General features: G+C 53.1%; 4 protein-coding genes across 4 annotated transcripts; 3 read left to right on the top strand and 1 right to left on the bottom strand.

Moving 5' to 3' along the window:
• Positions 1-309: 309 nt before the first annotated feature.
• On the top strand, positions 310-2,005 carry BKA58DRAFT_320945 (uncharacterized protein; the record flags this gene model as incomplete). Its single annotated transcript, XM_046167789.1, has 3 exons — positions 310-498; positions 552-917; positions 971-2,005. 3 exons carry the CDS (start codon positions 310-312, stop codon positions 2,003-2,005), a joined length of 1,590 nt encoding a protein of 529 aa, XP_046022478.1.
• Positions 2,006-2,950: 945 nt separating this feature from the next.
• BKA58DRAFT_320251 (heterokaryon incompatibility protein-domain-containing protein) lies at positions 2,951-4,606 on the top strand (the record flags this gene model as incomplete). Its single annotated transcript, XM_046167758.1, has 2 exons — positions 2,951-3,490; positions 3,554-4,606. 2 exons carry the CDS (start codon positions 2,951-2,953, stop codon positions 4,604-4,606), a joined length of 1,593 nt encoding a protein of 530 aa, XP_046022477.1.
• Positions 4,607-5,505: 899 nt separating this feature from the next.
• Positions 5,506-6,163, bottom strand: BKA58DRAFT_413258 (uncharacterized protein; the record flags this gene model as incomplete). The annotated part of the gene is made up of 3 exons (XM_046172410.1): positions 5,506-5,699; positions 5,901-6,056; positions 6,136-6,163. 3 exons carry the CDS (start codon positions 6,161-6,163, stop codon positions 5,506-5,508), a joined length of 378 nt encoding a protein of 125 aa, XP_046022476.1.
• A 3,302-nt stretch (positions 6,164-9,465) lies between these two features.
• On the top strand, positions 9,466-10,638 carry BKA58DRAFT_223176 (uncharacterized protein). Its single transcript, XM_046166293.1, has one exon. It carries the CDS (start codon positions 9,684-9,686, stop codon positions 10,422-10,424), a length of 741 nt encoding a protein of 246 aa, XP_046022475.1. The 5' UTR covers positions 9,466-9,683; the 3' UTR covers positions 10,425-10,638.
• The last annotated feature ends 3,144 nt before the right edge of the window (positions 10,639-13,782 follow it).

Genomic DNA, 13,782 nt, shown 5'->3' with positions numbered 1-13,782 from the left:
CGACTTGCATATTGTGGGCATCTCGGTTCGCGACATGCCGCCTGTCACCTCTGGAAGTAACGATCTGAACCTGCGCGATTGGATAGCTCATATGGTCGCATTTACACGCGCTGTATATGGCCTAGAAAACGCGCAACGGCGTTTCTAGACCTTGAATGCCATCTCCATTAATCGCATTGGGGGCCCCGCGGGTTTGGTTACGCCTACAAAAGGCTTGTCTTCTGCGATCGAGGGCCTCTCTCTTCACAACGGTGCTGCACATCTTCCAGCTCTAGCCCTTTGAGCGCGCGGCTGTTCACTTCCGTGCCCATGCATTTCTTCCAGCAACTATGCTTTTGCGCTCTTGCGCTGACAACCGGAGCATCAACTCAGGACGTCTTTGAGGCGGCTGATTTTAGTGTGACGGCGGCTCTTATTGACAACGGCATCAACGTGTCTACCATCCCCGACTTAGCTAGCCTGGTGGTAAGATCTTCCTTGAAAGGCTGCTCCATTGCTGTAGGTCTCATCTACCCCGTCTTACCCATCTTTCACTAACTATTTTCGGAAAGTGCAACTCTCTCAAAGTGGTTTTTGGAGCTAGTAAGGTATCCAGCGCTGCGCCAACAACGTACTGGTCGTTACAGCAGCTCGAAGTTGAACCCCGTTGCACGTTCACACCTCGTACTGTCCTCGAAGTCTCGAGCCTAGTACTGATCGCACGTCTTACACAATGTCCTTTTGCAGTCAAGAGTGGAGGCCATGCAGCCTTTCCCGGCGCCTCTAACATTCAAGGTGGCATTACCGTCGATATGGTCAATCTTAACCAAAAGACACTCTCCGCGGACAGGAAGACTGTCGCCGTTGGCCCTGGGAATCGATGGAAGGAGATCTATGACTACCTGACGCCCTACGGTCTTGCCATTGTTGGTGGACGAGTAAGTTCAATGATCTGACCAAATGTCTTGTATTCAGTACTGATTCCGGATAGGCGGCATATGTCGGAGTCGGCGGACTCACACTCGGCGGAGGTATCAGTCACCATACCAACCAGTACGGCCTGGCCTGTGACAATATAGCCTCATATGAGCTCGTCACCGCTTCGGGTATCATCCTCACCGTGAGCCAAAAGACGTTCCCAGACCTGTATTGGGCCCTTCGCGGCGGAGGCAACAACTTCGGCGTCATCACAACGTTCAACTACGAAACCCTGCCTCAAGGTCTCATGTTCGCGAGCAAACGCCAGTACAATGCAACCTATGCACCTGCATTGTTCGACGCGTTTGGACACGCAGTTGAGGCAGCTGAGACCGATACCAAGGCCGCCCACTTCGTTGCCGTCGCCTACTCCCGTGGCGTCAAGATTGCATCGACTGAGTACGAGTATTTCGAACCGGTCGACCCAGCAAGCCCACCCGCTATACTGAAGGAATACCTCGCGGTGCCTCCACTCACCGACAACACTCGTAATTGCAGTCTGGCTGACACAACCCCTGGTCTCAGCCAAAGCATGCCAGACGGCTTCCGCACGACTATGTGGTCGCAGTCCTTCAAGTTGAACACGGAGTTGATGAAGCGCATGACAGACCATCTTTTCAAGATCGCGCCCAGCATCCCCGTCGGCTCACCCAGTGTCTCGTTCCAAGCCTTCAGCCTACCCGCTATCAAGGCCATGCAGAAAAAGGGCGGCAATGCGCTTGGCCTTTATCCAGAAGACGGCCCCCTGTTCCACGCCCTCTTCTACATGTCCTGGACGGACGAGAGAAATGACAAGGTGGTCTTGAAAGCGGCGCAAGATTTCCTGAGCGCATCGGTTGCCATGGCGAAGGAGCTGGGTGCGTACCACGACTACATGTACATGCCGTACAGCAGTCCTTACCAGCCCGTCATCTCGGGCTACGGCGCGGCAAATGTGGCTAGGCTGAACGAGGTTTCGCAAAAGTATGATCCCATGGGTGTGTTCCAGAACTTGCAGCCGGGTTACTTCAAGCTTGATGGTGGGGCACCGTACGGTCAGGCTGTGTAGGAACACTATAGCACATTCTGATCAAGCAATGGATCATATGCGCGCGCTCATTCAGCGAAACCCATCAGGGAAGTAGTGTCGACTGAACGACGCATTTCGTCATGTATATTGGGTTGGCTGCCTCAGCCTTGTCATACCCTCATTTGGCAGACCACTACCGCGTGGTCATGTTGTCTGAACGGCACATATGTGCTGCCTCAGCTCTACCACATATCATGTCGTCTCAGTCGTGCTGCTCCGCCCTTTTTGAGCGAAGAATGACATTCGACCTCGATGCCAATGAGATATCTTAGCAACTAGTCCATGCATTTCCCCACGTCGCTGAGCTTCTGCGTACTAGGGATTTCCGTCACCACAATCGCAGAAGGCAAACTCGTCCTTGGATCATTTCATTGACGCTTGAATCTGACAACTCGTACGTAGCTGCTTGAGGCGCCACTTTCCACATGCAGACGCATGGCGCAGCAGGTAGCGCTGCATCTCATGAGGGTGGCGCTTGAACTTCAAAACCCCGCAAGATCGACTTCAGCCTTCCCTCCTTCTTTCCCATCTCACCCTCCACTCCCACTTATCCGACGATGGTATTCCAACTATAACGCTACTGTTTGCAGTTCACGTTGTGCTGTCAACCGCCACGATGGCGCGTGAGCCGGAACCGCTTGAGCGTGTCCGTGCGTTGGTTTGCGAGTTTTGCTGGGTGAATTGCTTCGATACGGAGGGGTTTGAGAAACTGGGGCGTGGTGATACTTACAAGTTCAAATACAACGTGAGTGTTGCACATGGTCACTATGCTAGGACTTGCATGATACAAAGCGTTTGTGGATTGCGATTGCGACAATCACTCAGGACACCCAATGAACACAACGTAGGCTGACCCAGGGTTTAATTTAGTTCACTGGAGAGAACCTTCAAGAGGGTGCCAGGACGGGATGCACGTGGTGTTCGATGATCGACCAACTCATACCTGGGCTTGAAACGTCTGCGCAGACTCATAAAATCAGTTTGAGCCTACATGACTTTCATGTCATCACGCCACCAGGCAATAACCTCTACGAGCTCTTCCTTGAGAATAGGCTCCAGGAGTCTCTTTACATCGAAGATTTGGAATTCTTCACTGAAAGCGATAATTTTGCCGCCCAACAAGTCACTGCTCGAGAAGTAGATCAAGATGTGACGCTATCAAAAACGTCTCCCCAGATTTCGAGATGGCTTAGGGAATGCGTTCAACATCCATGCTGTCCTCAGCAAATCGATTTCCCTCTCCCCACACGTCTCATCGATGTAGAGACAGAAAAGATCTGCCATACGAACGGAGCCTTCGGCAAATTTGTAGCATTGTCATATTGTTGGGGCTCTGGATCGCAATCACAGTTGCGATCGGACACTATTCAGACACTGATGCAGTATTTGGATTTCAACAACCTACCTCAAACTATCAAGGATGCTGTCCTCGTAACACGTTCACTCTCTATTCGCTATCTCTGGGTATGTTGGGCATTCCCACACGATCACAGTCCATGACTTATATGGCTAATCAGATCATACTAGGTAGACGCACTATGCATAATCCAAGATGATCCGCAAGACAAAGCCCGCGAGATCGGGTCCATGGCTCAGATATATAGCAATGCTTATATCACGATCCTGGCTTCTAATGCAAGAGACGCAGCCGACGGATTTCTTGCACATCGTTACGAGATCGAGGGACCTAATGCACGAATACCGTTCCGAATAGCGCCGAACCGATTCGGGAGCGTTACCGCTCGGAAACACTTTTCACGCTCGTCATCCATCAAGGCATACAATCCACTGAGCACACGAGCATGGGCATTACAAGAACAGATGATGGCTAGTCGGATACTGGCCTACACTAAGCATACTTTAGAGTGGCGATGTGCATCAGGCACGATGAATTTGAACAACTCATTGAACGCAGATTTAGATTACGACCCAGTGCCAAAGTTGATCTCTCAGCTTAGCACAGACCCGGAGGAAGCTCTTTCGGAGTGGGTGAGAATTGTGAATGATTATTCACGTCGAAACATGTCCCTACAAAGCGACAAGTTGCCCGCTATCGCTGCCTTGGCGGAAAGGTTTGCTGCAGTCCTAGGGCATTACTATGCGGGTCTCTGGCGATACGATCTCATTAGGCAATTGTGTTGGTGGACAGCATCTTTACAGTCAGAAGCTCGTGGCGATCTGTATAGAGCACCATCGTGGTCCTGGGCTTCTGCTAACGAGATTTCCTGGCCCCTAACCAACCGCGGATACGAGGACTGTTGCAACGTGATATCGGTGGAAGTAGTCCGCAAAAACGCGCAAGTCCCGTACGGAGAAGTGATCCACGCATCAATCAAGATCTATGGGAAGATAATCATCGCCAGCATGGCAACAACAAATGGGGAGGGTGGCGGGAAGTGTATGCTTAATCATGCCAAAACCGGGGTTATGGAACCGCCATTGCAAAGGTTTTACAGGACCTATTTTCAACAAGGCACCAATGACACAGCTCCTAGCCAGACTCTGGTAGTTGAAGTTATCTTTTTCTGGGATTATGACGAAGAATTTCGCAGTGATCCTTTATTCGTTTGTAAGTTCTAACCCACCCCAACAAATTCTGTTAAACAGCTCTAATGGTCGATATTTGTCCGTTTAGTACTACTGCCACTACAACGCTCCTGTCACTCAGGAGATGTTGATCGAACACTAGGCTGCAAAGGTCTCATTTTAATTCCGGCTGGGCCAGGCACTGTACGAAAGATTGGCATGTTTATGGACATTCCGGAACATGAGATAGGAGACGTCGTCGAACAAGAGATTACCATCGTGTGATGGAAAAGGCTACGGCTTTGACCCTGAGATGTAGCATGCTTGAGCTGTCGACAGATATGCGCATGGTGGTGGAGGGCTGCGCGCAGACACAGTAAATTGCGATATCTATGCATTAACCGCTGCAGCAATGTTCTTCTGTGGACAGTGCACGAAAGAGTGTGCCACGTAGCTCTGACACGGTGATTCCGTAGGGAAGAGCGGTGAGCGTATGTATTTGAGAGCGAGTCAGTCATACTGCGATTGCGCCGAAGGAAGAAGATCTAGGCATGTCTCGTAAAGCACGGCAGTGAGCGGAAGCAACTCATACGTCGGTGTAAACTCATCTTCTCCAAACCCTCAAGCACTACCCTTCTGGCATCACAGATCTCGCAAAGCGCAAAGAAGTCCGGTCTTCCGTAAAAGCTAAGAATGAGTATGATTTCGCTAGTTTCGCTATGCAGTGCAACTGAATGCTTTCGCTCTTTCTAAATGTAGTAACACCCAAAAACACCTTCTCAATCAAACAACAACAAAAAACGCCGCGGTCCAGTTTTCCTATTTCCAGTCGATTCGTATCATTAGTTCGTAGCAGGTGATTGCTCTTGATATCACATCCGTCGTTCCCTTTGCAGCGCCTCTGCTCTATTGATCTCAGCGTTCATTACGTTTGCAGCCGCGTAGCCGCATCTTCAAGACTCGTTCGTCGGGCTGGTGGGGTTGGAGAAGTTGGGAGTGGCAGGTGCGGAGTAAGTCTGCGTGATGGGTTCGCAGACGTTACGGTGGGTCTTCCAGTCCGACTTTTGGCAGTTGCGGTCGCAGTAGTAAGCAGCCTTGCAGCGGGAGCAGCGGCGGCGTGCGGGTTCGCCAGAGCATGTTGTGCAAGCTGTCGCATGTTAGTCCGACATCTCTATTATGATGAAGTTTGCATCGAGTGAAGTGGTGTTGTAGTGCCAGGCCAGTAAGGCGGCCGGTGATAATTGTGGAATAAAGTGGAGCGCCACATGCGCACTAATGCAGCCCAGCGAATCAAATCGGGTTCCTGCATCGCGCCACATGGGAGCTGAAGATAGGAGTCCAAACTTACGCTTGCTGTTGAATGCGCCGTTCAGACTTTCGGTGCTGGCCATAGGACGCAGGGAATGGAAGAGTTCGGGTCGGTTGAATGCAGGGAGTGGTGAGTTTGTCGCTGGTGGTGTGGCTTGCGATGCGACAGAGCCGTCAGAGGACCGTCTCGGAATGTCTGGTTCGCAATGTTAGTATGCATCGCAATAACGATTTCAAAGTGCACAATTGCAACTTCGAAAAAGACCCCAACATACCACTCTGCGCGCTGTCCCTCCTGTCCATTATGGAATGTCGACCATTGTTCACCGCTCCATTGCCATCGCCAAGACTGGACGTAAACACATTCAAACACACGCTTCGGGGTGGCATTTCCTCTTCTCTTTCTGTTTCGCAACGTCGTTTCCTTTCAAGCAACCGGTCAAGGGCAAGGTGTTCTAGAAAAGAAAGAATTAGGAGAATAGAAGGGATGTCTGGTATTTCAAGCAAAAATGCGGTCGCTGCGCTCCTGCAAAGTTTCGCTGAAAAGCGGTGTGAGGTGTGGAAGCACAGATCGCAAACTAGCCCAGGAACAGGCTAAGGCTTACCGTTCCGCTGAAACGCGCGGTCATGTGTCTCAGCCTTGGGTATCAATTCACCGTATCATCTTGGAGATGCAGGTCTTCTCTTGCATCTTCTGTGCATTGTGTGGTTGTTAGAGTGCTTTGAGGCTTGACGGTGGTGGTTGTAGTTCACGTTGCGCGACTTCGTTCCGATCATCGCGGGATCTGCAAAAGAAATCTCCGACTGTCTGGAGCGCGATTGAGTTTGAAAAGCAAGCAGCTCGATGCTCATCCCCATTAACGGAAACGGCGAGACCGCCAGTTTGTGGGGTAGTCAGCGGCTGACGCTCCCCGTGGAAGCTTTGCGTGTACGTGTAAGCAGTGAGCTGATCAGGTATTGAGTGTTCGTTGTTCATCTACGATCAACGCTGGCGCAACAGTAGTTTCTTTTGCCAAACGCAAGGGTGATGCCGGACGCGATGGCGACTGAGGACCCCTATTTCGAGTTTGACACTACTGGTCTGCCTGGAGATCGTCATAACGCCCGCATGTCGCGAAGTCAATTTCAGCTGACCTGGAGCTGCCGTTCACCGTGTTCGCTCTTCTGAAGAACAGGTTTGTGCTGATGAAAGGCCCAGCAACCGGTGAACTTGGTAAGCATTGCCGCTTACTACGGGAACAAGTCAGCTTCAGATCTGGACAAGATAAGAGAATCGCGAAATATTGCCGAATTGATCGCCTCTATCGCCAGTATTCAGTCGATTTAGTAAGCGCCACGTCTGAAGGTCAAGTGGTACGTGATGTCGCGCGGATGAAAGGGTGCGCACGTGACTAGCCCGCTTCGCGTGGCCCCACCATCTTATCTGGACCCTCATGCACTTGTCAGTCCAAAAGCGACTAGACGGTATTGTCGACAAGTCGACCCAATACTGTATATGGCTTCATAGTCTTTGAAATGTTAGCGTATATACACAGGCTGATATCACAAAGTACGTCGAATGCGAAGTCACATGTAAAGCCTAGCTTCTAAGAATATTGAGTGAGCGAGAGGTCACGCCAGCCGACTCAATTTTTGGGCACACCAGCTTCCCGACGACATCCGTTGCCTGGTACCTCATCCTTAGCTATGACGGCGACTTGTTGCCTAGTCGCTGGTAACGCAGATTCACCGAGGGCTTGATCCAGATCATGGCAGACCTACTCTCATATCAGCTGATCACGAAGGATGGACAATGCTTGAGCATGTTCAGAAAATGGAGCAGCAAAAGGACACACCGGCGGTCGAACTTCCGAAGCTTGATTCCCGTAAGGCAACTGAGACAGTTCGCAAGGAGCGACGGAGCGTTCCATCCTCTGAAGTACGACATACAGAGACAGAGATGCCGTAATTCCTAGGCTGCGTGAGACGCCTCTATGGCGCCACGGTATGGCGTGTTTCTGGTTATCAGATGATAGCGGCTTCTGGTCGCCATGCATAGTAGCCTTGGGAGAGGGTCTCGGCAGACATGGAAGAGCTTAGGAGACGTCAGAACGACGACTAGAGTTTCTATTGTGTAACTAGCGGCACTGTGTGGCGGTGCAGAGCCGATGAACCGGTGTTTGCGGCTGTCATGATGAGCGACATGGCGCTAGAAGCCATTAAATCTCCGGCCAAGACCAGTGACTTGATCATGTGCCACTAGAAGATGCCTACAAGCGGGACTGACAGTTTGATGGCTTGCTCTGACATACGGGGCGAGCCGACGGTCGTGTCGCGGTGGGAGTCATAGGAAAGCGCCAAGAGAGACACCGAGAAGTGCCAAACGGGGCACATTTGACTCACCGTTGGCAGAATCGAGCGACAGCTGGGTGTGAAACTTGACTATCCGGGGGCTTGTCAACGTGTTTCTCGTGATGAAACACATCCGCTGTATACCGAAGGATACATTGGTAACCAGGGCCTGCTCAGCTCGGTGGGGTGGGCGCGAACTGCTGTACCAACGCGCCGATAGCGAAAAGAGTCACCAGAGAGCCCAATTGACGAATGACGAGGTGCCAAACTCCGGTCAACCAGAATGAGAAGAGCTAATAGATCGATGGGTGAGTAGCGCCATGCACGTTGTTCGGCAAGCGTCGAGTAACAGGGTGTCTGATGAGTCTTTCAGAGACACGCAAACAATTTGCATGTTCGCCGCCCTCGACTGGCGCACATTCAAGGGCGTAGACGAAGCTATGCCCTTTTGCACAGCCCTAGGTGAGGTGTTGCGGGTCTTGTCGTGGTTGCAACCGCCGGTCTGTAGCATGCCAGCCACGCAGAGTGCAATTTTGCAGCGATTCGCACAGTCGCACAAGGGATTCAACAACCACTGTGCATTAGTTGACAGATTGGTTGCGGGAGGTTGTGGCTATGCGCGAACCTGTGTAGCGGTGAGATTGTGGGAGTGCTGCGCAAATGAGAAAGCGATGGTGGGGAGAACACGAGTCTATGCCGGATTGAGTGTGGCTGATGCCTCGAGAAACAGGCAGCGACCACCCGCGCACCCCTCAACACCCTGCGAACGCGGACAGCGACATGAGGCGCAGCATCGAATAGTCAGACCCCGTCCACGATATGCGACGGCCCTCGTTGGAGAGACAGCATAGGTGTTCTCTCTGCCCGACTGGACACGTTGACGGGCGCCAGGAGTCGGTGCGGCGGGTGCTGGCACTGCTGGACCCATCCTCCGACAGCAGTGCGCGAAGCGACAGCTCACCATCGCCAATGGCAGCGCCCTCGAGCAGCGGCCGTTGGCGGCCCTCTGACTGACGAAACATGCGCCTAGCGGCGGTTCCCAAGACATCGTCGTCATGCACGGATCGAAAGGAACATTTCAAGTCACCGCCCTCGCTAGCCGGCCATGGCCCCCCCCCCAGTCTGGACACTAGGAGCAGCTAACCTAGCCCTGCTGATGGGCGCAGGCAACCCTGGCCTAGCTCAGGCTTCCACCCACACCCTGGGCATGCGGCCTCTGTAGAGAGACAAGACATATATTCCATGGCACCCACACCCACCATGGCCCCTCCATTCATACCAACTCACTCCAAGCGACGACGACCTGCTCTCTACATAACGACCAGTCTTCGCCATCCCACAACGACCAAAGTCAAATAACTCTCAACAACACGACACCAATATCATCCTCCCATCCGGGAGTGACTTCGCTACCATTCCGTACCTTGGCAACAACGTCACAACGGCTTACCCAAAGTCCATCCTGAAGAACTCACCCCCTTCATCACCCAAGATGCCTTCCGCACGCACAAATCAGCCTACCATCGTTCACTCACGGCCTTCCACGGCCAAGAAGGAGCGCGTGGTCGGCTTCTACGAGGACCCAGTCGACTCTTTCTCCCGCCCCGTCAACACTGCCGAGAGCTGGGCCGCCTACCACTTCGAGATGCACGCCAGGAAGTGTGCTTACTGCCACAACCCTTACGAAGTCCACCGCAACCACGAGCAGCTCTGCGATGTCGGCCACAGTCTTGCTCAACAGGTCGCTCGCTACATCTACCAGAAGTCCGATGGAGCCACCTACTCAACTGTCGAGGAAGACAACAAGCTCGTTCGCGTAGAGATCCCTGCCGGCTACGTCGAGGTCTGCAGCCTCCTCAAGGCCATTGAGCGCAGCATCCGTCACCGATCCCGCAAGCCATTCGTCTCCATGGACCGCAGCTACTATGTTGCTCCCCGCACAGCACCCGCCTCTCCCCGACGAAGCCACTCCGTCAAGGTTGAGCAAGAGCCAAAGACCAAGAAGTCATCATCACGACGCAACAGCGAAATTGTCGACTGGCCACAGCACTCCACCAGCCGGCCGAAGCGTCCACTCGCCGAGATCAGCAACACTCCCAACTCCAAGCGCGGGTCGCTCTACGAGGAGGAAGTAGCTAAGCAGCGCCGGGCTGCAAAGCACTACGCTGTCGAGGTCCGTGAGCCATCATCACGCGACATCCGCGAGCACCGGTCGTCTGGCTACTACCGATGAATGATGACTTGAAGACTTTCTTTGCGCCTTACGATATACGATCTATTGAATAATACGATACCCACACTACCATCTACGGCTACGAGGCCTAGCGGCCGCGCGGTCAACCGCTCCGATCCCACCACGACGACATCCGCGGGCGGACGCTGCAAAAGCTCCGCGCCGGTGCGCGCCACCGCCAAACACACTTTCATACATGCTTTATCGCACGCCTTGCTTATGCGTTGCTTATACATGCTATTGGGTAGTGGAGGAACGACGGTGGAATGATACCTGCAAAGGATCAGACAGTTGCATGCCTCCACCTTTGCGGTGTTTGAGGAGGGAATGGATGATGCGCTCCAGGGTAATGGACCCTGGATGATGCGGAGGAAACTTGGAATGACGTTAATGGACTGAGACTAGAGGGTCTGGCTAGATAGCTAATAATGGAGACATCTCCTCATCACTCAACATCACCGTGCCATCATGAAGTGACTTTGCCCCATTACCCAAGAATAACATTGACATTACTTCCACGACAGTCTGGACGTGCATTTGCGACTGAATGCGACAAGATGCGCTCCGATAGCGCAAGTATTGCTCCACACACACACAGAATCCCACAGAACCACACTACTCTGAAACAGTCACACACAAGACATGTCGAACCAACAATGACTCCCACACGACACACACCTCGGCTGCTCCCCTCTAGGCTCTTCCCTTTGTTACGCCTGAGACACGACCAATCAGACCCCAGGGCAGCCAGCAACACCTTGTCTTATCTCTGGCCAAGTTTCCCATCATGTGGCCAGGAATATATTGATCGCCGGCGCCGGATACGAGTGCGTGAACACCCTCGTTACCAAGATTTCCGCGCGTGTGCGAATGGACCCTGGTGTCTGCCTGGCGTCGCAAGCACCCTCATTGTCGCCCGGCGAGGTAAGTGGGTTTCGATACACCCTCCTGGAGTATCAAAGTGAGACTTGCATTTGCGCAACTGCTAGTGTATTCCGCGGTTGTGCAGAGATGTCATTTCGTCTCGGTTGAATTCAAAGTGCAATACTGAGCCACAAAGCCACTTTCTGACATACATGACCTCAGCCCCCCGAACGAAACCAGGACGACATCATCGTCAGCTGGACTGGGGCCCTGGTCGGATGTTTTTGATGACAGTCAGGGTGCTGGGGACCGTGGCTCATGACGTCTTATCATCAAGGTTCACGACGGCAGAATTTTGATCTTCGTCAGGGAGGATTCCAAGGTTGCGATGCGGGGCATGGCAGACGTCAGGGTCCAGAGGCAAGAATCTTGGAATCTCACACGGGACGGTAGAAGTCAAGGGTCTGCCAAGTTGGGGGCGAGCGAAGGAGGTACCGTGATCGGTAGTGTTTGAGAATACGTCTACTGTGATGGTTGCCTTGGTAGGAGATTACTAAGAGTGGCCTGGATGGCTGGTAGCGATGGAATGTGGTGTTGCGGGGTACTTGCGCTGAACGGCAGCCGGCAGATAGGCAGCGGCCTCGCCGGCTGTGCTTGATCTTCAGCGCCGTCTGCCACAACCAGAACTCAATAGAAATTCTCGCCACTGCCAAAAATACAACCCTGAAATCAACGGCGATATTGCCATAATTCGAGGATCGCTATAGCAAAAGCCTCACGATAATAACAACTGTCTCGCTTCTTCCCGCGACACGAAGATCGAACGAGAATCTACGAACGTTATTGCGCGTCCGCCGCAGAACGACCGAGTTGCCATTATCGTACGTCACATATACTCAACACATGTTGGTCATCGTGCGATGGTGAGCAGAAAGACTGCAAACCTCAGGAGAGCGGAGGAATTGCGAGCTGCACTTCGCACTGTCCAGCCCAAAGGCCCCGCCAACCCCTCATACTAGCCAGACTCCGATAGCGACATCTACAATCCAGAACACTTCTCCATCTTAATCGTGCATTGACAACTGTCCCAATATCGCGGCAGCTATCTGTTCTGATCAAGGACGTTCCCGACTGTGCATCCCCAGAGCCCGTGGGTGATGCCGGTAACCGCACTCCAGCAGGCCCCAGCCCCACCCAGTCTATCATCAGGATGAGCTTGTAACTGGCCAGACCAGCACAACAACGACAGTTCAACGAAATGCACGACTTCATCATGGATAACTGTCGATTGCATATGATATGCATATTCTTATTCTCCAGTGGAGCAGGCCGCGACTCCATTGTCACCGGTCAATATGCAGCTAACCCTCTAGTCGGCGTCGTAGTAGGTGCAGCGCGCATGCATGGCAGCCTCACCGGTCAACCAGAACGAGTACCTGCACGAAACCCACAGCACGCGGTCTCGAATCAATCATAAAATCACCCTCCTGCATCATCGGAGCTGCCCGTGTCAGTGTTTCAGGACAAAAGCAGTGCGCAAGCTGTATTGCCAACTCACCAGCTCCCCCGCATTTACCAGGAGCTGCCCTTTGCCCATCCGGCGAGGCTGGTCCTGCTGGCCAGCGTGTCTAGCTGAATCCCGTGTCGGACTCACACAGCGCACGCCAATATTCACCTTCGTCCGAACCCAACCTCATCCCAGCCACCCGACCCTCTGCTTCCCCACAGTCCAATACTTTAGTATTTTCTAATGTAGTCCGGTGCAAATGTCAACGTGTCGACCTCGCTTGCTGGGGTCCCTCCCCCGAGGAGTCACAGCGGCCCTGCCCAACTGTGGACATCTGTGGACAATCTTCGCCTGCTATGGGCCCGTAGCCGAGTATTGATGGGTACGTCGCTGGATTTGGGTGACGCGGACAGGGCTGCGCTGGTCGCAGGTACTGGCAGAAAAAGTGAAAGTGATTGGGCAATGGCTTGATGGTCGAGGTGGGTGTTCGGTGGTCGATGCGTGGTGGTTTGTCGCATGTCCGAGTGTTGCGGGAAGCCGCCGTTCGGTGGGTGGTGGTGGGTGAGGCGCAGCACCGCGTTCACAGGGCTGAGCCGTCAGATGTCGTTCAACAGGTCAAGCCACTCGTTCAATGCATGATAACCGGTCAAAGCACCATCGCACCTGATCGTGCGGCTGATGAAATCGCTTTCCAACACACGGAGACGGCGCCCTCCGACACGCATTTGTAATTCGTAAGACGGACGCGCCCATCTCCCATCGCAAAACGGCAAATGCGACCACCATCTCCAGACCTTCCTAGGGGCCAAGTCTCGTATCGCCTAGTCTCAGGTACCGCCGCCGCGCCAGCGACAGCCTTATGGCCCCCATCCCACGCGCCATCGCTCCATCCTTCGTCCCGTCGATTGCAAAAATAGCCCCCAGATGTTCATGCGCGACGTGCTGCGCCGCCTCCACGTCTGTTTCGACATCAAACATTCTGCAGAG

This window comes from Alternaria rosae (assembly GCF_020736505.1).
Source record: "Alternaria rosae strain MPI-PUGE-AT-0040 chromosome Unknown BKA58scaffold_8, whole genome shotgun sequence".
Taxonomy (NCBI): domain Eukaryota; kingdom Fungi; phylum Ascomycota; class Dothideomycetes; order Pleosporales; family Pleosporaceae; genus Alternaria; species Alternaria rosae.
The sequence above is the reverse complement of the archived record's forward strand: the minus strand, read 5'-3'. Positions and strand labels throughout refer to the sequence as shown.

Bases quoted from the DNA above. Each gene is read 5' to 3' on its own strand.
- BKA58DRAFT_223176 (XM_046166293.1), top strand. From the start codon at position 9,684: ATGCCTTCCGCACGCACAAATCAGCCTACCATCGTTCACTCACGGCCT.